This window comes from Lissotriton helveticus, chromosome 3_1 (assembly GCF_964261635.1).
Source record: "Lissotriton helveticus chromosome 3_1, aLisHel1.1, whole genome shotgun sequence".
NCBI classification, from domain to species: domain Eukaryota; kingdom Metazoa; phylum Chordata; class Amphibia; order Caudata; family Salamandridae; genus Lissotriton; species Lissotriton helveticus.
Window position 1 is genome coordinate 190,847,338 of NC_136061.1, and position 24,794 is coordinate 190,872,131.

General features: G+C 46.1%; 2 protein-coding genes across 5 annotated transcripts in view; one reads left to right on the forward strand and one right to left on the reverse strand.

Moving 5' to 3' along the window:
* Positions 1-24,794, reverse strand: part of FKBP6 (FKBP prolyl isomerase family member 6 (inactive)) — an 875,880-nt gene that overhangs the window by 766,333 nt on the left and 84,753 nt on the right. The window lies entirely within an intron of this gene.
* Positions 1-24,794, forward strand: part of TRIM50 (tripartite motif containing 50) — a 271,952-nt gene that overhangs the window by 189,547 nt on the left and 57,611 nt on the right. For all 4 annotated transcript variants that reach the window (XM_078679583.1, XM_078679584.1, XM_078679585.1 and 1 more), the window contains 2 exons: positions 8,103-8,125; positions 10,608-10,732. In XM_078679583.1, coding sequence (XP_078535709.1) covers positions 8,103-8,125; positions 10,608-10,732 — 148 coding nt within the window. The remainder of the gene's footprint in view (positions 1-8,102; positions 8,126-10,607; positions 10,733-24,794) is intronic.

The following is a 24,794-nucleotide window of genomic DNA, read 5'->3' on the forward strand; positions in this document are numbered from 1 at the left end:
AGGAGAATCAGTATGGCGCGCCTGGGGGAGGCCAAATATAAAAAAGACATCATCCGCGTACAGGGAGATGCTCTCTTCCCAACCATCTGTCCACCTAAGACCCCGTATCATTGGTTCCCATCTGATCCACGCTGCCAGTGGCTCCAGCACCAGGACAAAGAGCAGTGGTGACAAGGGACAGCCCTGACGTGTTCCCCTCGCAAGTGGGAAATCATCGGAAATGTGCCCATTGGCCGTAACACGTGCTACTGGTTTAGTGTACAGGAGACAAATCCAAGCGCAGAATTTGGGGCCAAAGCCCAAGTGATGAAGCACTGCGAATTGAAAGGGCCACTCAACCATATCGAATGCCATTCGTGCGTCCAAGGAAAGTATGACAGCTGGCTCTTGGAGATATGGAATTTGGGCCATCACCCCATGTAGGCGTCTCAGGTTCAGTGCCGTATTTCTGCCCGGCATAAACCCAGACTGGTCCGGGTGTATCAGAGTTGTGAGATGCGGTGTTAGTCTGATCGCCAATAATTTCGCAAGGATTATGGCCTCCGCATTGATCAGCGATATCAGGCGATATGAGGTACATTCTGCAGCAGGCTTTCCCGGTTTACATATTGCTACTAAGGTAGCTAATCGTTGATCAAGCGGCAGTTTAATTACCTCCAGGCTGTCGGAGTACATGCATAGTAGGTGTGGGGCAATAGTCCCCGCCGTCTTTCTATATAGCTCAATAGGCATACCATTAGGTCCTACCGCTTTGCCAGATTGCAACGACCGGATCGTCACTTGTAGTTGTAGTTCTTCCACCGTGAGGTCCGCCTCAAGCGCGAGGGCCGCCTCCGGGGTGAGCCTAGGCATCGCTATATCTTTAATTTAAGTCAACGGATCCTCCATTGTCATCGTGGAGGATGATGTATACACTCTTCGAAAATGCTGTGCTCGTGTGCTTACTATCGTCTGTGGGTCCGTCGTCCTCTGTCCTTCCCCCGTCTGAATCTGTGCTATCCCAGTATTACCCCGCTCCCTCTTGTCGAGCCACGCCAGAAGCTTTCCTGCCTTGTCACCGGTTTCGTATATTTTATGTTTAGTGGCCGTGAGCCTTGACTTGGTCGCCTCCCTAAGATATTCTCTGTACTGTTGCTGCCTAATGCTCAGCGTCTGGGATGTAGCTGGTGTGAGGTTAGTAGAATGGTGTGTCTCAGCCTCATGCAACTTTAGCTCAATATCATGTAATTCCCGCTGCTTCTCCCGCTTGTGCCCTGCAATAGAAACTATGGCCTGCCCTCTAATGACAGCTTCCCACAAGGTAGTCAGCGAGCTGACCGACATATCATTTTCTTTGAAGTAGTGTTTTGTTGCCGTAACGACCACTTTTTTGATCTTTGGGACCTGTAAATAGCCAGGGTAAATGGGGTAAATACGCCTCTGAGTTTTGTGGTGCTATGAATAAGTTAATAGTATCGGGGAGTGGTCGGAGATGTCCCTAGGTCTGATTTCTATACTATCAATGTTCCTAAGACTATCCGCTGAGGCCAGGAAGTAGTCTATTCTAGAAAGGCTGTTATGTACCCCCAAGTGGAAAGTGTAGTGCCGTGTTGTGGGGTGGTGCCGTCTCCACACGTCAGTAAGCCCAAGCGCCTCCAGAAAACTCTGAAGGCGAGATACGTCAGGCATGTGCGGCCATACAGGTTATCTGTCCAGATTACCATCTATAGTCGCATTGAAGTCCTCTCCTATCAGGAGTTCCACTTCCGGAAAGTCACATAAGAATTTGCTAAGGGCTGGGAGTGCTATCGCATGTAGTGCGGGAGGAATGTATACAGATACTATATTGACAGTCCGTCCCTCCCACCGACCCAGTATGGCCACAAACCAGCCTTGATCATCTGTTTTTGTTTTATGCACTATTAATGGGGATTGTTTTTTCACCAGGATGCCAACTCCTCTGGAACCAGAAGAAAACTCTGAGTGCACTATCATTTTATACCCCCATCTGTCCATCGCCTTACATGCGGTACCAGTGAGGTGCGTTTCTTGCAGCAGGGCTACCGTCGGGGCGTACCGTTTCAGACACTGTAGAACCAGGCCCCTCTTTATTTTGACCCCCGGGCCATGCACGTTCCAAGTGAGCAAGGACAGGAGGGTCACGTGGGTCTTGGGGTACAACTCTGAGTTGGGACCAGCTGGGGTTTGTGTTGCCATGTCTAGTGAATTGCCTGGGAGCAGTTACGGAGTTATCTACGCACTGTATCTGTCGGCCAATGTGTGGGAATGCCACAATCCTGAAATTGCCGCTGAAAACAAAAACCAATAACATACAAAACCATAGAAACAGTCCCATACCCCCACCCCCTCCCTGCCTCCCTGCCAGACGGACTCAAAACTACCCGCCTCCCCAACTTTGCAGAATGCTCAGTCCCAAACCCCCAAAACGGTACTTGCGTGTGGGAGGTGAGAGGTCCAAGGACGGTCGCAGTCCTTCCTCACCCCAAAAACAGCTTTCGCATAGAATATGGTTCATCTCTTTGTGCAGTTAAGTCCGCCTGTGCGCCCCCGCACATTGCCCAGTTGCAGAGTCCAACGTTCTCGCTCAGTCTCACTCCTCGGTCTCACTCTGGTGCAGGTGTTCTTCCTCTCGCTCCAGGCCACGGGCCCCGGGGTCCCCAGCCATCCTGTGACGTCACTGGCTTCTCTCCGACCTTTTGGGTCCTCCCACCCGACGCCATCCCTCGATCCAGTCATGTGCCTCTTCAGGTGTATCGAAAAACCACATTTTTCCATCTGCTACCACACGCAGTCTCGCTGGGAATAGCACTGAGTATGGAAGTTCCCTGGCTCTCAATTCTTTCTTGACCTCAATGAAACTCCTAAGGCGCTTGGAGAACGCCGTTGTATAGTCTGGGAAGAATGACACTACTGAATTCTGGATACGTAGCGGTGGAGCCACCTTTGCTGTTTGCAATATAGCGTCTGTATCTCTGAAATTGAAGATGAGGGCCAAAACAGGTCTGGCGGGGGGCCCGTATTTGGGCTTACCCCCCGGCACCCTGTGGGCCCTCTCAACTGAGAAAAAGGTTGATAGCCCCCTGGGTTGGAGTCTAGTTTTTATGAGGTCCTCTACATACAGGTCCATTGCTGGGCTCCCTTCGCTTTCGGGAATTCCCGTAATTCTGACATTGTTGCGCCGGGAACGCCCTTCCTGGTCGTCCAGCTTTGCTGCCACGAGTTTGTTCTTTGCCTCCAGGCGATTTACCTTTTGTATAGTATCTTTCGTCAGAGATTTCGTCACCTGCTCGACTCCCGTGACCCTGGCCGTCATTTTTTGGAAGTCCGCTCGTAGGAAGGAGGCATCCGCTGATATCGATCCCACCGTAGATTGTACACTGGTGAGGGCGGTCATTATGCCTTCCAATGTTACCTTGTGTGTACCTTCCTCTCCAGGGGTCTGGTCCGCAGGGCCCTTACATTCAGGTAGCATAGGGAAGTCCTTTCCGTACGCGAATTTGTCCAGTTTGGTCTGGACAGTCGTGCACAGCCCCCTGCCCCCCATCCTCGCCTGGATGACTCAGCGCTATTCGGTAATCGCTGCCACCTGCTGCGACACAGTCTGCCCCGCGCGGTCTGTCGGTTTTCCCTTGGCGCCACTGGATGCTGTTACGAGGTCTTTGATTGGCGATGTAGGGCCAGGAATGTCTCCAAGCAGCACCTCTGTATCATGCACTTCACAAATTCCACTTCCCTGTTCTCGGGGGCCGCCAGCCGGTTAGTCTTTGTGCGTCTTCTCCTGCAGCTCTCCTTAGTATTTGGGGTCGCAGGCCCCGTCTCTGTCGGTGTGCGTATTTGGGCCCCACTGTCGCTAGGATCCACAAGTCTACTTATGCACCCCGAGGGCGCCTGCATGCCAGATGGTGGGGGCCGTTCCAGACGCCCCTCAGGCCGATAAGCCGCCTGCCAGTGCTCTGCTACCAGCCAGGTATTGCCGCAGTATCGGGCGTCTTCCGCCCCTTGTCACAGTCCTATAGCCAGGCCCTCACTGTAATTGAGGTCCCGACTTCACTTGAGTGAGCAGGCCGCACACCTCCTTCATGCACTGTGGGGCCTCTAAGGTGTCAAACGGGTTCCAAAGCGGGGCCGCCGGCCGCAGCGGGCCGCCCCCACCGCACCGCAGGCACCAGATCCGCCCACGCCACAGGATCGCTTCTGCCCCCGTCGTCCGTGCGTCGTCGGCGTTAGGCGGCGTTGTAGATCTGGAGGTTGCTGAGATCAGGTCCCAAGGGGGGGGAGGGGTGCACCTCGCACACGCATCCGATGCACCTGCGGTCTATAATAGGGGCAAGCCCCCGCCTGCGGCACCGCCTCCAGGGCCCCCCAGCTGAGTGTCCCACGATGATCCTCGCTCCTCGGTCTCACAGGCGGGTACTCCTCGGAATTTAATACCCGGCTGCAGCAGAGCCGACAGGCCGCTCCTGTCTTCGCTCCATGCCTGCTCTACCGTGCAACGGATTACTACCAGAGTCGGGTCTCCAGATTCCTCCTGCACTCCGATGCCAGTGTAGGTCTTTGGGGTACGATCTGTGACCGGATTATGTGGCGGATTATCGGGGGAGTCTGCCTTACCCTCGGAGCTCTCTTAAGCAGCAGCCATCTATTTTGGCTGCAAGCCACGCCCCCTCCCTCCTATATTTAATTCAGTTTGGTTTCTCTTCAGTGGCAGGACACCTGTATAAGTATTAGAGTGCTTAATACAACTTTTCACATAACAGTCAACAAACATCAATTGGAACACTTTACAGTTTAATATTGTTAGCTGTACTATATGTCCAACAACTAGCCACATGCCTCTTTGAGACAAAAACAGTATACATTCACTAACCACTTAATGCTTCCTGTCAAAAGCATAGTCTTATATAGCAACATGCTTTCTGCCACTAGAAATAGCTGTGAAATTTCATCCAGATTTTGTTATACTTTTGGGGATATCATCTGCCTTCACTTATTTATTTCTTAGCAAGAATACACCAGTCCATACCTCAGTGCCATGCCACCAGAGTTGGGTACTCAGAGGTTTCCCATAGTCTGCAGGTGCGATTAGTGACCCACAAAAATGATGTGTCGACATAAATACAATTAAAAAACATACAAACAAATAATCAAACATTTAAATATGGAAAAAAGTTTCACTTACCTGAGCCTGCAGCACGTCTCTGTGTTCTCCAGTCCCCGGCTCCAAACTCCTCGGAGCGCGAGGGCCTACTGCTCCCACAGGTCCTTGTAAAATCAAGACACTGCTCTCATGCTGCATGGGAGAAGTGTCTAGATTGGCTGGAGCAGGCTTCCTCAGCACTCCGAAAAGCATCTAAGGCCTGTGCCTGCTCCCCAACCCAGCTGTGGGTTGGATAGGTTGAATTGCACATGTCGGTTTAGCCGTAGCAAGGTATCCAGCCAAACCAACATGTGCCATTTACATTGAAAGGGCCGCTCGCCATGGCTGCCAATCAGCAGCAATGACACACTGGCCCCACCCTGCCCTCTCCGTTCAGCAGAAAGCCGGAAAAATAAAATGGAAATAAAATCTTTTTATTACCATTTTTATTTTCCAGGTTTCTGTGCAGCAGTTTTTGTGAGTGTGTGTGGGGGTGTGTGGGGAGGGAGTTGGGGGGGGGGGGGAGTGGCGCTCCTCAGCTCCCATGGAGGAACAGCCGCTTGCAGTCTGGCAGTGTCTTTCCACAACACCCTAAACCTTAGGTCACAAACAATGCTAACGTTTCTTACAGGTGCACTTTCATCCCTTGTGTCCAATGCATATGCACCCCAGAGTATGCTCGAGCTGCATGTACTGGAATGCTTCTGTGTCCCCCATGTTATATTCTTTTTAGAGCTATTCAAAGATTTTTGAGCCACCTGAATCCCACATCTCTACCAGAGTGGATAGCTCTATCATGTCCCATCAGCCGAATCTCTATAGTCGTCTCAGGTCTTTAAGTCCTCTACTAATCTATGATGGAGTTAGAGCAGACAACTTATTTTCCTACCCTAGTTTCCTAGTAGCTCCCTTCTATATCCTAATCCTAGCAGATGTGTGCACCATCAAGTATCTAACTTTGTTGATACCACATAGTACGGAATTATAACCAGGTTGACCTAGAGTATTCATACCAACCCTTAGATTTGGCTCCCACTGAGACCAGAATGTCTAATCATGTATCATCATAATTGTGAACTCCAATAGTCCAGGCATATATTAGGGAGTGCATTCCTCCCAGTGTATACACACACGTCTAGATGGTGAGCTCTCGGAAGACCTACACTCCACGAAAGACTACATATAGCTGAATCTGTTTTTTTTTTAAAGAAGACATTTGGCACTTAGGGTGTATTTTAGGTCAAATAGAGAAATCTTGGCTGGATAACCATGTTATACAGAGTGGCCCTTCCCGTGGGGTGAATGTGGTAATATCCTCCAGTGTTGCACATCGCTCTGGCATTCTACCAGGCTCCATTCAGATTACATTTGAGGAATTCTCCCTCATTCTTCGGTATATAAATACCAAACCCTCATAGTATTCTGAAGGGAGAGGAGCAGTGGGGGAATAGATCCTAGGAAGCCAAGAGATACAGGATGGACTAGTCCCAATTAATATGGAAGCCGAATATTGTCCGAACACTTTAAAGATATACAGGGGCCTTTAAACAGAAATCACTGGTTCAGCTGCATACAGTAAAATATCATCAGTGTCTATTATATTTTCTTCTTTCTCAAGGTACCCCAGCTATCCCCAAGGCATACTTCCTGACCCTGCATACCAGCTGCTTCAGCACCGAGGCAAAGAGCATGGGTGGAAGGGGAGACCTCTGCCTAGTACTTCTCCCCAGGGTGAAGGGTTCCAATAGCGTGCAATTACCCATCTACCAAACTTTTGTAAATATGAATGCTTTATGTCTAACATACTCCAAATGGATATTCCAGTCTGTACTGCTACTTCTGTTTAATATGTGTGTATTTTACCCTCTCCATTATACTGCCTTTTCCTTTTAGCTCCGCCTTGCCACACATCCCTGCTATCCCTCAGAGAGCGAAGGAAATCTCAATTCAAGAGCCCAAAATCTCATTCCAGGTGCATTCACGATAACCAATACTCAAGCTTTCCTGTACTTATACCATTCACTGGCATGGACAGCATTACCCCAAGGGTTTCTTTACTTATCCCATTCACAACATTAACAATGGCACCCTGAGCTTTCACCGATTAATCCCATTGGCTGACATTGACAGCATCACCGAAAGCTTTGCTGTGCTGATCCTATATAAGGATCTTGACAATACCACCTTGAGCTTTCCTGTAATGATCCGATCCACTAACTAATAGTATCACCCAAACTGTCCTATGCTGATCTCATTCAATGACATTAACTACGACACCTGAGGTTTTGTAAGCTGATTCCATTCGGTGACAGTGACTGCATCACCAGAGCTTTCTGGTTCGGAAACCATTCACCAACATTGATCTGAGCTTTTCTATCCCATTCACTGCCATTGACTTTATCATTGTTGATGGTATCACTTTAAGGAGAACCAATCCCAGCCTTTTCTCATTGCCTTGAACATTGTAAATCAACCAAAACAGGCTGAGCTATTTCTCTACAGGGAAGTGTGTATTAATTCCAAGGGCAACCCCTCTGAGCTGCCTTCCTCCAGATTCCTGCACACCAAGATGCTTCATCTAAGACTCTTCTATTGATATTCACTAATCACTCTTGATTGAGGATTCAATACTTCAAGAGATGCGGAGCCCATTAAGATCTATATAGGAAGCACATACGTTACAGTTAACAAAGGTATTTGCCAAGTAGCTGCTCCTCAATTTACTTCCATAGTCAGGTAAGGTTACACCTCTGTCTATGACTGACTGTGACCCGGTGGTGGCTCATACCACCCACAACACGTGTACAGAAGCAGGTCGGTGGTTGGATGCAGGCACCCTTAATCTGTTAAGGCAAAGAATATACTTCATCAAGTCATTAGTACGTCATAACATCTTAATTATGGTATTAAATGGGGTACACAGAAGCAAATTATTAACACTATTGTGATTTATTTCTCCTTACAGAAATACTCCGCCATTGCCTCAAGGTGAGCTATGTTTCATGAGCCTATATTCCTCCGTACACAGGGTGGAGAGTTGAAGGGGGTGGTTGTGCCGGATGGGGGCCATTTTGAATGCAGGCCCATGAACTCTGGACGTTTGATGGGACTGTGTACCAAAGGGATAACTTGAGCAGAGAAAGGTAGTCTTTGGGATGTTGCAGTCTTTTCACAAGCAGAGAGGTAATGGGAATAAAGCAGATGACTGGTGGTTTTGGGGGAAGCATAGGTCTGATGGGAACAAGGCTGGAGTGAAGAGGGAAAGACTGCAAGTGAGTGGAGGCCTGATGTCCGTAGGGGTGGAATATGAATACATGGTATGATTTCTATAGCGCTTGTACACCAAGGTGTATCTACGTAATCATAATAAAAGAAGACCGCTTGTGAAAATCATTTAGTACAAAAAAGGGTATTTTGTGCTGTACAAAAAAGATAAAATGAGGTAGTGAAATGCAGGGTGATTAGAGTTTATTTCACTCTCTAGATGCTACGACTGATGATAGTGTATCCCCATTCTATACTGTGCAGCTTTAGGAATGTTTAACAGAAACTGTCTGGTGGTTTGAAGAGGCTATTGCAAGTGGTGGATATGAAACTTGGTAGTCCAAAAAAAGACAGATTTGACATGAATGGTACAATGAGCAATTGTTAAGGGTTCAAATATGATTTGTGTTTTAATGGGCCGTCAATGGAGATGTGGAAGAATGGGTTTAATGGGATCTTGTTGATGGGTGACTGTAATGAGATAGGCTGCTGTAATGTATACCAATTGTAGATATCATATCAGTTTCTCATGAAGACATAAGTAACATGGATTGCCGAATTGCCATAGTCTAGGTGAGCATGGACATTTAAGGTTACACAGGGCGGGATCTTTTTCAGTAGTTATAACTGCAACAGCAGGAGCTGGCTACTTTAGAGATGTGATGCTTCAGCTAGAGAGCAGAGTCCATGGAAATGCCCAATTTGTGTATGACTTTGGAGAGGGAAGTATGAGGTTCCATTACTTCTGGCCAGCTGGAAGGGTTTCATTTATTGATGGTTTTTGGGATGAGTAGTTAGGTTTTTGCAGTCACTCAGAAAGGGCAGAGAAAAGAAGGGGCTTCTGGGATGAGAATAGGGTATTTTGGGATGATTGCAAAGTCATTGGCATAGAAGCAGCAAATGACTCTCATTGAATGAGAAGTTGCACCAATGGGGTCTTGTATTTGTTAAATAAGAGTGGCCAAAAACCCAGTGGGGCACCGCAGCGAATGGAGTTACAGTTAGACGTAGCGTAGTGTAAGTTCCTTCCCCCTCGTGGGTGCACTGCAATGTCCTCAGTAAGTGAAAAATTATAGTGGGTTGATGTGAGATGCTGGTAGGGTGCCCCCCTTGCTTTATAGATGAAAATCGAGTGTCAGGCTGACACCCCCTGCAAGGCTTCAGCTTGTCTCCCGTCGTTGTGCAAACACCGGGTGATGCCTGCACCGATCCGCCACAGCGGCGGGCTTCATTCACGACCCGGGCAGGCCGTCTTTAAATTCACTACACAACAGGAAACCCAATTCGAATGAAGCCACCACAGGAGTTTGCTGAATATGCTCGTCTCTTTATTTCATCTTGCTGGAAGGCCACCCGATCCAGAGCCCACACCCAAAGTTCAATGACGCCAGACGCGTTTCAGGAAATGAATCCCTTCATCAGCGGCGAATGTTCAGCGGAAACTGCAAGCGCCATCGGATTTGCACACCTTTATGTTAAACGCATTGTATGACTTTGGAGAGGGAAGTATGAGGTTCCATTACTTCTGGCCAGCTGGAAGGGTTTCATTTATTCATGGTTTTTGGGATGAGTAGTTAGGTTTTTGCTGGACTTATTTTTCAAGGAATTAACAGTCACTCAGAAAGGGCAGAGAAAAGAAGGGGCTTCTGGGATGAGAATAGGGTATTTTGGGATGATTGCAAAGTCATTGGCATAGAAGCAGCAAATGACTCTCATTGAATGAGAAGTTGCACCAATGGGGTCTTGTATTTGTTAAATAAGAGTGGCCAAAAACCCAGTGGGGCACCGCAACGAATGGAGTTACAGTTAGACTTGAAAAGGTGGATGAAGGATGGTTTGGGCCTTTAAAGAGAGAAAATATTACATTAATTTCAATTACTCATGTTGTCCTTCATACTTTAAAAAAACAAAATAGCATGGTGATGAAAAACGATAAGCAGGCCATGCCTGCCTAGTGTGTGGAGAAGGTAACTTATGATCTGTATGAAACATGAAAGACAGTTTGTGATGTATGCTCCACATCCTAATTGTAGCACTGTAAGAGCTATTGATCAGAGGATTCATTTATAGTGAGAAAGGCTTAGGACTGTTCTTCTACATTGTGCTGCAGAGGTACCATTCCTGATGACAATAGGACATGGCAAAGAAAGAGTTCAGCCAGACTGATACTATTGACAACCTCTTCTTCTGTTCCCATGACACACAGGGCACAGCTTCCTCAACAGCGCCGCTCAGATGTCCCTTATAGTGCTGTGTCATTCAAGCCAGGCTTTCGGCACGATGACCTCAAGATTACCGTCTGGAAACGACTCTTCCGCAGAATCTTACCAGGTACGTGGCTGCTAGAATTATTTATCCACAGCCTTAAATGGGTGATGGTCGAGTCTGCAGACAGACATGCTACATGCACCCAGGGTATTAGTCATGGCTTTAAAGGGTAATGCATGGACTGCCTCCTGACAGGGGCGTATCTTTAACACTGAGATTCAGACATTGTGAGTCTCCGATTTCCTAACAATCTTTAAGATGTGCCCAAGTTAAAATGGCTGGGCAACGGGTGGCACGATGGGTACTTGGAGGAGAGAGCATTGAGTAGTGGTGTCTCAAGGGACCACATAGATACAACTGGTGAGGTCACCTGAAATGGGTAATCATGAAGAATATATATATATATATATATATATATATATATATATATATATATATATATATCATGTGCTCATATAAATGATATCTCCAATAATCCATTGTTGCAAATTCTAACAGACCTCGGCAGTCTGACACGAGAGTATTATAACAAGCGTAAATACTTTAGTGCAGCTTTACAGCTTTTTATTTGACGCAGTGTATGGAGTTATTTTTAAATATGTCAATACAAATAACTGGTCATGATGACTGCAATTAATTAATTAATTAATTAATTAATTGTGGGTTTATATTAATTAATTGTGGGTTTATATAGCGCTAGAATCGACTCCCGGAGGAGTATCTCCGCGCTTCGACCGCTGGGGAACCCGTCCTGGCTCACCCTGAGAGATGGTCCCTAATGGGTATCTCTAAGGTGCAACCAAGCATCCCCGGCGGTCTGGGGGGGCCGTTGTGAAGATGAGGCAAGCTAATGCCCAGAGTTGCCGAGTGTGGTCCCTGACTGGAGTAGGCACCGAGGCGAGAATTATCGATCCCACTGACCCTGGTCCACGACCCTGCCGCGTCGGGAATCGAACCCTGGTCCCGGGCCGTCCTCTGCTTACGGGTCTGCCGCCTCTAACCAGTGAGCCACACCACTCCACTCAATCAGTTGCGATCTAGTGTTGCAATGGAGTTCAGAGAGAGAAAAAAACATTCAGATGCTTTGAGAAAGCTGGTGATATCATTAACAAAATAGAATGTCCTGTCTTTCCTTTCTTCTAAAAATACTTCTTGTATCAGTTTCATTTAACGTATGACACTATATGTTTATTAATTTAGCTCCTGAAAGAATTAAACACAAAACATTACCTCTTGGTGTTAAATGGGGAACAGAAGAAGAAGCCACCCAATAAATGGCTTGCGCTATTTATAACCAGGAAACCACAGTTCAATTCCTTCTCCTGATCTTGATGAAACAGTGTGATCCTTGGCAATTGCTTTACTCCACTGTACCTCCATTGCTTTGATCATCACATTTGGGATCTCTTGGAAGTAATTAGGTTCAGGGTGTAGCTCTAGCTGTAGAAAAATCTTTCATGTATAAGGTTTAATAGCTATAATGTTGGTCTTTTTATAATAACGTATCAAATCAAGAGGAGGGAGAAGGAAGGGGTTGTGATCCATTCAGCTTCCTTGTTTCAATCGTCAAAAAAATCAATGGGGGAATGGATCACTTGTCCTGAGTCACCAGGGTTTATTAGTTTTTCGTTTCATTGTACCGATAAAAAACATTCAATCACGTGCCAAGGCTCGGGTGGCGGTATTTCTTGGTTCTCCGCCTCTCTTTTAGGTACTTGGCAGCATCATCATTGGCTTAGTTTTTATGCTTTCTCCACCCAGAGGTTAACCACTGGTTGTTACAGTAGTGATCAGTGATGGTGGATAACAATGTGAGTGAAAAGCTTTATTTAGCCGTTAGGGTGCTGGAGCCATACTCATACTCAGCCTCTCCCCTCTTACCTGGACTTTGCTGGGTGGCGGGTTCTCTCTGACCCTGCTCCTACGTCAGTGGAGTTGCAGCCCCCGCGTTGTGTGGCTGCCATCTTTGGATCCCCAGGGAGGACACTTGCGGGCGCCATCTTGGGTCGGCGGTCTTGTATTCCGCCCGACCTCAAGAACCTCTATTTAATGGCTCCTGTGTGGAGGATGCGTGCAGCGGGCGCGCCGCTTTCATGCTGCTGGCGCTCCTAAGGCAAGCCCATCAGCACGCGTCCGGATCGCGGCCAGCGCCATCCACGCTGCATCTTTTGTCCCAGCAACTAGATTAACCTGGACAAGGGAGCAGCTTTTAAATTTGAGCACAACAAGGTGTCCTGGCCCTCCTTGTTTCTAAATATAACAAGGGAACCCAAACAGTTGGCTGAGGACCATGGGGAATTATGCTTCATAAGACAAGGGTCCTTAGCTTATCAAAAATAAATAAAGTGCAATGAAATATAGGCCATAATAGGAAACTATATTTGTCCTCTGTCCAGCCGGACAGGGTATTTATTTGAACACAATGAAACAAATGAGTAGTTGATTTCTAGGCACAGTCCTGTACCATACTCAAGGAAAACAAACAACAAATAAAGAGATTTCACAGGCAAAAAGGAGAGCAATGCTGGCCACTTTTGACGTTGGCGGGTTTCTAGAATTTTTTGGATGACTAGTAATGCTGCCGTTTGTGGTTCAACCTGGTGGAACATCTCGTTTTTTACCCCCTTCATGAGACACTCTGTACGTTAGACGTGGAATCACTTTACACAAATATTCCACAAACGGCAGCATTACTAGTCATCCAAAAAATTCTAGAAACCCGCCAACGTCCACACAGAGTACCAACTCTCTTTATTCTCCAATTATTGGAACTGTGTTTAACAAGAAACTTCTTTTTCTTTGACAACACATACTTCCAGCAGATCAAGGGGACATCCATGGGGGCTATTTGTGCCCCCAACCTGGCTATATTGTTTATGGACCAAATTGAAACTGGTTCCATACTGACACCATCCAATCCCTTCTTCTCAGGAATAAAAATGTGGAGGCGCTATATAGACGACATCTTCCTAATTTGGAACCAGACCAGTGAAACGTTGACCAATGTTCTACATTGGCTTAATAATAATTGCTGTGGGCTTACATTCACTCTAAGTCATGACAAGTCCTCAATAGCCTTTCTGGACCTCACCATCTATCACTCAGAAGGCGAGCTCCTAACCAGACTGTTCAGGAAACCAACAGAGTGAAATACGCTTCTTTTTTTACAAAAGTAACCATCCCAGAGCACTAAGGGACTCCTTGCCATATTCTCAGTTCCTGAGGATCAGACGCAACTGTTCCTGCAAAACTGACTATTTTAGAGAGGCTACAGTTCTCTCGAATAAACTAAAAGACCGAGGCTACCCAAAGAGAATAGTCAAGCAGGCCCTGAAACGAGCATGGTACTGCCCACGAGAGGTTATACTGACGCCAAAAGACAAAAACCAAAAAGAAAGAATCGCATGTGTAACAACCTTCTCGCCTGTTTCGAATAAAATCAGACGGTCTATCATAAAACATTGGCCCACTGTAAATGCGGGTTCAATAAATATTGAAAGGCCCCTCTTTGCATTTCGCAAGAGTAAGAACTTAAAGGACCACCTGGTGAGAGCAGCACTACCCGTAATACCGCAGGCAGGCACACTTGATTCAGCATGGGGCCTACCACCACTTGTAGGCCATGTTAAATGTGGATGCTGCAATGTCTGTGAATACACGGTGGAGGGCAAAGAATTCACTCACAATACCACCACGTATGAAAGGCGCTCCTTTTCAAATTGTAACTCGTCAAATGTAATCTATGCAATTCAATGTCCTTGCCCAAAACTGTATGTAGGCCAGACCACACAAAAAGCCAAGACACGTATTTGCCAACACAGAAGCCGGGTACGTTGCAAAACAACCAATGCCCCTTGGTGGACCACTTTGTGGAATTTGGGCACAATGACGACGACATAAAATGGACAATACTGAAGGTTGTCAAACTACCGGCCCGAGGCTGAGACATTGGCCAAATTCTCAACAGAGAGGAGCTAAAGACAATGATTCAGTTTGATACGATAAAGAATGGCCTAAACCGAGCTGAAGACTGGACCACCCTACTATGATGAGCCCATCGCTCTTCCAGGCCTGGAAGACGACATCTGAACTATGGTGGAACATTGACAAGATGCCAAATCTTGTACCTTAAATTCTCATCTTACTGTAATTTATTTCAAGTTGCTGATTATTGACCACTTGATTGTCACGGAAACTCACTTTCACATGTGCATCACACACGCGCCTGTTTAGTAAGCACTTCCTTGCACCCCCTGCGCAGCACTCATTGTAGAAATTGTAAACACCCTGTCACACTCCCATTCAGCCTGAAGGAGTATTACGTATTAAACCCACTCCAAAATGGCTGCCACCAATTGGCCGCTTTCCATTTCTATATACACGCTGTCCAGGACGATTTTTCCTCACACTGCATCAACAGCAGTGGACGGTACGGACATCGTTCCTCCGATCCCCAGAACACCAATTACAACGTAGTCATTGTACTACCCAGGTAAGAGTATGAACCCTCTAGACCCAGTGCATGTAACTTGTTGGACCTTAACTGAAATTATTTATAATCGGTCCGACTGCATTGTTTCCTTTCCCCTTCCTCTAATACTAGACGCGGCGCTGTCTCCCGATCTGACCCGGCAGTATAGAACAAACTGCCAAGACGAAGGACACTGTTCCACAGGTAACTCCCGCCAACTATATAGAATTCAATTCACAGTTATAGCCTGTCCCCACAGGTCTCATTAATCCAGATATATATTTGGTTTTAGAAAAATTCGGAGACATAAGGACCCTAATACCGAATTAATCTACATGGGCCCAAAGCACCCGATATTTCAGGTAAAACGAATGGTTGTATGCCTGAAATTAATTAAGCAATTGTGGCTTAACTATTAGTACCTAATGTTACCTTTTGCCTCCCAGGGAGAATACTATACTAACGGCGCAGGACACCGAGCGTGGGGGCGCATACACCGCACGCTTTGTCCCAAACTGTGCCCTATACCGGATAAGACAATTCCCCTAGCCTCAGGACCACAAGGCGCAATCACTTCGATCCTAGGACACTGCATGAATGCACACGGCTGTTTTGTTCACTCGCCGGTTGCCTGAAGCTGCATAAAAAGGTTCCTCAGAGACCATTTGAATTAAATAACTTAGATCTGTCACCGCAACAATCGACTTTAGTAGAATCATGATTGAGCATGCCAACAGGTTTTTCGATTCTAGTGCAAGCATGACTAATTATGCCGACACGAGTCACTGATGCACCCAGTTCTGTATGCCCGGTAACCGCACCCAGTTCAAAACACCTATTAGAACACGTTAAGCCGTTTCCGAATAAGTGTAAAATGTGCAAAGCTATGGACTGTCTGATACGTTTCTATATCACTCCCTAATTCAGCCATTGGCTACCACTTCTTCCTTTTTCCTTTTTTTCCTCCTCAACAGGCGGTTATATTGTAAATACAGGCAGGCAAATGTTGTCAATTTTAGTCCTGATGATGATCCCGTGTAATTAGAGCAAAAGGGATCGAAACGTCGACTTCATGTAGTGTTGTCACAACACAACCATTGTGTTTTACCCTTGTTGTGCTTAACACTGTCTGGCAAATACTTTAATTTTACATCTACTCAAAAGTGGCCAGCATTGCTCTCCTTTTTGCCTGTGAAATCTCTTTATTTGTTGTTTGTTTTCCTTGAGTATGGTACAGGACTGTGCCTAGAAATCAACTACTCATTTGTTTCATTGTGTTCAAATAAATACCCTGTCCGGCTGGACAGAGGACAAATATAGTTTCCTATTATGGCCTATATTTCATTGCACTTTATTTATTTTTGATAAGCTAAGGACCCTGGCCCTCCTTGTATCGTCCTCAATATCAATTTGGACTGCCAGGACATGCTAGCTCAAACGCCTTAATGTAGCAGATGCACCTTTTCTTTGAGGTATGAAGGGGGGTGGAGTAACAGGTGTATTCCCCCCAAAAGACACTCTCAATATATCATATGACCACAAGCCATGTACTCAAGGCCTGCTTAGTAAATTGTAGATTTTTATCAAAACATGCTGACGAGGTCTGGCTGGCACTGAAGTCAAACTCTTGGGACCTTATGTTCTTAACTGAAACATGGTTAAAAGATAGTTCCAATCCTGATATTTTCCTGGCAATACCAGGGGGTGTGCGGGTCGTTACCTCTAACCGGGTGGGCAACAGAGTGGGGGGGCGGGCTCGCTGCAATTCCGAGAGATGATTGGGAAATCTTCAGCAAGAGAATAGACAGCTCTAGGATGATCGAGGCCCTGTCTTTCTGCACTAAAACTTTCCCGGCATCGTCCTTAGCAGGGTTGATGGTCTATAGACAGCTCGAGCTGTGTGGTACTATTGCAGACCTGTCTCTGAGACGTCCTAACTTTGTTGTCCTCGGAGACTTCAATGTCCATATGGACAACAGTAACAGCTCCTTGGCTTCAGTTGTCAGACACTCTTAGTGGCATGAATCTAGCTCAGAAGGTGTGCGTTCCCACCCATAAAGCTGGACATATGCTGGATCTTATCTTTACTAATGATTCCACTCTGACTGTGGAGGCTCCGCTCCCTCTTACTTGGTCAGACCATTGGTTAGTTCCTTTTAGCTGGACTACCTCTACATGGTTAAATAAAGCTAGTTCTTTGTATGAAGAAAGGAGATATTGGAGAAAGATCTCCCCTGAGATTATGGATTCCATGTTACAGGCTGACCCACTTGAGCTGTCGGATGACCCCTGTAGGGATGCATGCTCCTTTAATTCTTGGGTTACTTCTGCCTTGGACAAAGTTGCCCCAATTCAGACATTGAAACAGGCCAGGAGGAAACCCTCTGACCCCTGGTTTACTGCTGATCGCCGGGTGGAGAAAAGCTCATGTAAGAAGCATACAATCCTGAGGCCAAGTGTGCCTACCAAGCAGCTTAAAAAAATCTCATTACCTTAAACATAACACCATCAGAGATTACATGGCCTGCCAAATTAAGTCCTCCGACAATTCACTCAAAGAAGTTTTTATGATTGTCCATGGCTTTATCACACCTACGGCGTTGGATAGTACTATTGTTCCCTCAGCTCCCCTTTGTGAGGACCTATCTCTTTTTTTCAGGAGAAAGTGCAATCCATCTACTCCTCTTTATCCCCAGCTGGGACACCTACGATTCCAAAACTTACTCTTGACCTCCCTAGGCAATGGTCTGAGTTCAGTCCGTTTAGCCTTGCTGCATCCCTGCTTGTACTGGGCAAATGCAGATCAGGTTCACCTGACCATCCCTGCCTGGCGAAGTTTTTTAAACAGCTGGCTGATGGGTTCAGTCGGCAACTGAACCCTATATGGAACTGCTCCCTGAGGACAGGTATCTACCCCGCCATCGCGAAAGCGGCCTACGTCCTGCCTATCTTGAAAAAAGCTGTCGCTGATCCATTGGAGCTCAAGAATTTCAGGCCTATTTCCCTTTTGCCTGTTCCAGCTAAGATCCTCGAGAAGGAAGTTCAGAAGCAATTATCTTACTTCCTTGAGTCCAACAACTGCTTGCATGACTCCCAATCAGGCTTTAGATCGGGATATAGTACAGAGACTACCCTATTAGAAGTGACAGAAACTGTACGTGAAGTCATTGATCAGGGTAGCTCAGCCATGCTTGTGCTGTTGGACCTCTCCGCAGCATTCAACATGGTGTCTCATCAAATCTTACTGGAGAGACTTGAGCACCTGGGAGTGTCGGGCACTGTACCTGCTTGGTTCCACTTGCTCTTAGAGGGCCGGTCGCAGCAAGTATTTCTTCGCCCCCATGTCTCCGCTCCTAAACCCCTGGTGTGCGGAGTGCCCAGGTCTCTGCCCGGAGTCCCACTCTGTTCAATGTTTATCTGGCCCTCCTCGCTTCCCTTGTTGAGCATTGGGGAGTGAAAGTGGTCTCCTATGCTGATGATACTCAGATGGTGTTCACTTTCAAAGAGCATTCAGAAGCAGCATTCAACAACTTCAAGAACTGTCTGGTCAATATCTCCACCTGGATGACAGAATGTTGCCTCAAATTATATACTGATAAAACAGAGGTGCTGTTTTTTAACCAACCTTCTCCTCCGCCTCACGCTCTCTGGTGGCCCTCGGAGCTGAATCCCCCTCCTACTCCAGGTGAGGCAGTTAGGAATCTTGGTTTCAAATTCGATACACACCTTTTCTGTAAAGCTCAGATTTGCCAAGTCTCATCCGCTTGCTTTTGGAAATTAAAAGACTTTTGGAAATTTCTGCAATTCCTCCCCATTGGACTGTCGGAAGACTGTAGTCCATGCCATGGTGACATCAAGGTTAGACTACGCTAATAGCCTGTACCTGGGTCTTCCTGTCTATCTGACTCAACGATTACATGTTGTTCAGAATGTGGCAGCCAGACTTATTAGAAATGTGCAGTTTCGTCATCACATCTCTCCCCACCTGCGGAGCCTTCACTGGCTGCCTGTCCTAAAAAGGATAGAGTTCAAGGCACTCACCATCACCTTCAGAGCAACCAGGGATAGGGGCCCGCTTTACCAGCGTCAGAGACTCCGGAAATACCGCCAAGCAAGGACCCTGAGGTTCAATCTCCACCAGCTTCTCTGGATCCGTTGCTTCTCTAAAACCAGGATTGGTGGTAGAGCTTTTTTAGTGAGAACCGCATCCTTGTGGAACTCTATGCTGGTCCACCTTCGGAAGACAGAGACTAAATAAGCATTTCGCAAAGCACTGAAGACCTGGCTATTTGCCTGCCCCTAATATGTAGTCCTTCTCTCTCCTCCTCCTCTGCAAGATCCGTCTTCAGTGCCAGAACATCTCCATTGCCGGTAGCTGTGACTTGACTTAACTTGACTTTGCAGCAGCACACACCTGCAGATTAACCACCAACAGGATCTCCTACCCTGCAATTAGGCTCAGCAGTGCTGCCGGCACTGAGAATTCCTAGAAATTATGCAACCGATCGCCTGTGCTGTCTGATTGTCACTGGGAATGAAGTTCCGGAGGTGGAAAATCGCCTTATTGCTAAAAAGCTATTGAACAGGGCCTGCGCAGGTCAAAGTCGCGGCCTACCAGTGAAAAGTCTGGGAAACCACTTCCCAGTGCTAGCCTCTGTGCACCCCCACCTAGCTGTTTGCTGCTGTGGCCACAGCAGCATAATTAAAAGCATGGAGTGTAGTTGACATGTTTCACAATGTGGGTTACAATCAGCGGTTGTACGACGCCACATCGCAGGTAAAGACATCGTATGTCTTTACCACACATTTTTTACCATGCATGTTTTTACCACGAACATGCTTTTACAACCCAGGCCATTACCAAGCATTGGTTTTATATATAAAAACAATGTATTTTTAGGGAGAGAACCGTTGTAAAGGCATGCACGTGGCAAAAATATGCGTGCTAAAAAATTTGTGGTAAATACACAACGAGGTAAAAACCTCATTTTAAAGGCTGTTTCTCCAGTCAGCAGTCTAACCTGTGCTGTGACTTATGGGCCTCTTATGCAGTTTGTCACAAACATTCTGACCCATCCATCAGCAGGGAGAAATAGCGCTGACTGTGGCAGGGGGTGCCTGTTATGTTGCCCCCTTCCCCCAGTCCCACTGTAAGCTTTAATCCACCACATCAAATGTAGTGGAGGACAAAGGGGGACAAGGGGGACAAGGACAATTGCAGCTGGAGCATTGACCCCACCTGCCATCCCCCTTAATGACCCCACTGGGAGCTAATGAGAGGGAGGGTGGTATTCTGAAAACTAATCATTATTCTTGGTATCATTATTGATCTGATCACTTACAGGTTGATACGTTCTCTGGGGCACTCAACCCTTCCCCCAGAGTTGCAGGGGCTGGATTTCTAACCCCCTAAGGAAATGACTTAGTCAGAGTACCAATACAAATTGGATGTGGTAGACTCCTCAGATGAGGATAGAGAAGAAGGGGAAATCCCTGACAGCCAATCAACACCCAAGGAATGGGACAATTATCTAATTCCAGTGCCATCCCTGTCTGCACCACAACCGTTAGATTCTGCACCTGTTGACATTGGAGGGTTTCATATCTGATGGAATGCGCTGCAAAAAGGTTTCAATTGCCACTGACTTTATCAAGGAGTCAAATAGTTTTTTATATAACTTTAAGGAACCTACTAAACAAATCAGTTAAGGTAATCCCGATAGTAGATTTTATTTTGGAAGGAAGGTGTCAAAATAATTAAGAACGATGCTACAGTCTCTGCAGTTTTACCGAGGTTAGATAAAAAAATAAAGTACCAGAAGACTCGCCAGCATGCCTCATTAGTCATCTAAAACCATATTTTGTGGTGATGCAAGTACCTCAAATGTGGGTCCAAGAATCCATCTACACCCATCTCCATACTACCAGATAGAGAAGGGCGGCGCTTAAAAAACATTGGATTTTTTCCCCCACTATGTCAGCTACTACTGATCGTGCCATCAATTCACTTGCTATTTTTGGCTGTTATGACAGACAAATGTGGTCAGATAGTGCAACATATATAGATCTCTTGCCAGAAGATGTTAGAGGAGAAGCAAAGAAGATTCTTCAGGAAAGAGAAAGAACTTCCTTAGTAATGATAGTAATGATTGACTGTGCTATTGATATCGCATCAACAGAGTTCGCCAACTAGCAGTTATCAACTGTACTTTCATGTGTATCTTGTATTGCTTGGATTTTGCTTGTATCGCATGTATTTCAGAATTTTTGCTTCCTTTTCATTTTTAACTAATACAAATACTTGAACTAAAAAGTCACATCATTCAGGTCGGAAGTTCCTATCAAAATAATGGACATGCCATATGATGGCAAAGCATTGTTTGGAAAGCTTGTGAATGATGCCTTACAGGTGATAAAAGCAGAAAAGAATACTGCAAAATCTTTAGGTACTCTACAGATGAGAAAGATCCCTTTTCGAGGTGCAAGAGGAAGATGGTTATTTGCATATAGAGGAGGATATCAAACATATAGATATCGACAATATAATCCCTTTCAACAACAGTATCTGCATTCGTATCCGCAACAGCAATTTAGACAACCAGCAACAGCAGCTTATACCAAATAGGCTCCAATATGGAATCAAACTTCTCAAGACAGAGACACTGGTCAAAAACAGTGACAATCTGAGGGTGCTGGTCACACCTTCTCCATCCCATCAATAAATTAGTGCCAACATTTCTAAATTATTTACACCAATGGAAATGGATAACATCAGACAGGTTGGTTCTGGACTTGATTACCTACAGTCATTCCTTAGAATTCACCCAGAGAGCACCAAAAGGAGCACCCCTACCTCACCTACATCTGCTCCAATGGAAAGTACTGACCATGCTCAAAAAAGGAGCGATAGAGTAAGCGTATCACTCCCAGAAAGCAATTGGTTCTATTCCTGATTCTTCTCAATAGGAAAGAAATCAGGAGATTGACGACAATTTTGAACCTGAAGAAGCTAAACAAGTACCTGAGAAAAAAATCCTTCCACATTGTAACTCTTCAGGGCATCCTGCTTCTACTCAATCATGGCATTATATGCCAACTTTGGATCTACAGGATGCCTACTTTCATATTCCCGTTCACAGACATCATAAATTCTTTAGATTTAGAGTGTCCGGCACTCATTACCAATTCAAAGTTTTCCCTTTTCGGCTGAAATCAGCTCCCCATATTTTTACAAAATATTTAGCTCCTTTTGCAGCTCATCTAAGGCAACTGGGTTTCCAGGTATTTCCATACCTCAACAGTTGGTGATAAAGGCACCACATTCTTGGCAGGCGATAAAAGCAACAAGAGCCTGTCTAGCATTGGTCAACAACATAGGTCTTACCATCAATCACTAAAAATCGACGATAAATCCTTCAGCGGAAATAACGTTCCTGAGAGCACTTCTTCCTATAATTCAAGACAAAGCATTCTTATCAGAGGAAAGGCAAATAAACTCAAACTGTTGGGGCAGAGGCTACTGAAAAGGAAGTCTGTTTTTGGTTTGCCTATTAAAACCACTTCTAGGGATGATGTCCTCTGCCATTTCCCTAATACAGTTTGGCTGGCTCAGAATGTGGCCTCTACAGCAAGAGTTAGACAAGCAATGGATTCAAACTCAGGGATCATTCAATGACATAATCCAGATCACTCTGCACATGACAGCGGCTTTACCTTGGAGTTCGAGGGATGCCAATCTGTTGACAGGATTAACGTTCCTACCAAGTTCGTTATTACCACAGATGCTTCTCTAGAGGGGTGGGGCGCTCACCTACAGGATTTAAAAATAAGTGGAAAATAGTTTCTGCATCAAAAGTAAATGCATATATGTTTGTTAGAACCTAAAGCCATTTCGTTGAGTCTCCTGGCATTCCTACCCCGGATAAGAGGCTCACAGACAACACCACCAGCATACATTATATAAACAAGCAAGGGGCACATGATCTCTGGGTCTATCACAGGAAGCACAAGAAGTCCAGAAATGGGTGCTACAACAACAGATAACAATAAGAGCAGAACTTTTCCCAGGGACAAACAATGTTCTGGCAGATACACTAAGCAGAACCAGAAACAGCTGTCATGAATGTGAACTCAACTATAGAATTCTAGACAGATTCTTTGATTGTTAGGGCAAGTTGGAACTAGACCATTTTGCGACAAAGGAAAATAGAAAATGTAAGTTTTATGCAAATTGGCACCCACAACAGGGGTCGCGGGGGAAGGTATCTTTAATAAGATGGTCAGGGATCATTGCTTACGCTTATCCCCTGATTCCCTTAATTCCAAGGCTTTGCAGAAAAATGAAGAGGGAACTGTGTCGAATAATTCTGATTGCCCCAAGATGGCCCAGACAGCACTGGTTCACAGAACTGTTACTCCTATCAGAAAAAACTCACATCCAGCTGAAACCTCTACATACATTGCTGACCATTAACCACATCCAAGCACATCATCCAGACCTCACCTCCTTGCACTTTATGGCCTGGCTCCGGAATATAATGGGTTGGTGAGCATGAACATCGATCAAGACTGTAGAGAAATTCTTGCGAGAGCCAGAGCTGATATCACTAATCAGGCGTATAAACTGAAATGGAAAATATTGTGTTTATGACGCAAAGATACGCCGTGTATCAGCACTGCCACAGTGCCAGATTCTACCCTATTTATTATCTTTAGTAAAGTCAGGTTTGCTCCATTCTTCTATTAAAGTGCATTTAGCAGCAATTTCAAAATATAAAAAGTCGACTGGTTCACTGTCCTTGTGTTCTAGAAGGGTGATTAAACAGTTTCTTAAAGGCCTTTTCAGAGTCTTTCCTCCAATAAAGGCACCTTCTCCCTCTTGGCAACTCAAAACAGTGCTTGCATAACTGATAAAGGTTCTATTTGAACCTTTCACAAAAGAGACATGACATTTTTAACATGGAAAATGGCATTGTTATTGGCTCTTACATCAGCAAGAAGAGTCAATCAATCAATCAATCAATCAAGAACATTTGTAAAGCGCGCTACTCACCCGCTAGGGTCTCAAGGCGCTGGGGGGGCTGCTACTGCTCGAAAAGCCAGGTCTTGAGTTGCTTCCTGAAGGAGAGATGGTCCTGGGTGAGTCGTAGGTGGGTGGGGAGGGTGTTCCAGGTCTTGGCCGCCAGGTAGGTGAAGGATCTTCCTCCGGTGGTGGTTCTGCGGATCCGTGGGACGGTGGCGAGGGCAAGGCTGGCGGAGCAGAGCTGGCGGGTTGGCATGTAGAACGTGAGGCAGTTGTTGAGGTATTCGGGGCCCAAGTCGTGGAGAGCCTTGTGTGCGTGGGTGAGGAGTCTGAACGTGATCCTCTTGCTGACGGGGAGCCAGTGCAGGTCCCTCAGGTGGGCGGAGATGTGGCTGTGTCGGGGGATGTCCAAGACGAGTCGTGCTGAGGCGTTCTGGATGCGCTGGAGTTTTTTCTGTAGTTTGGCGGTGGTCCCAGCGTAGAGGGCGTTCCCGTAGTCCAGACGGCTGGTGACGAGGGCCTGGTTGACCGTTTTCCTGGTTCCAGTGGGGATCCAGCGGAAGATCTTACGGAGCATGCGGAGTGTGTTGAAGCAGGAGGAGGTAACGGCGTTAACTTGCCTGGCCATCATG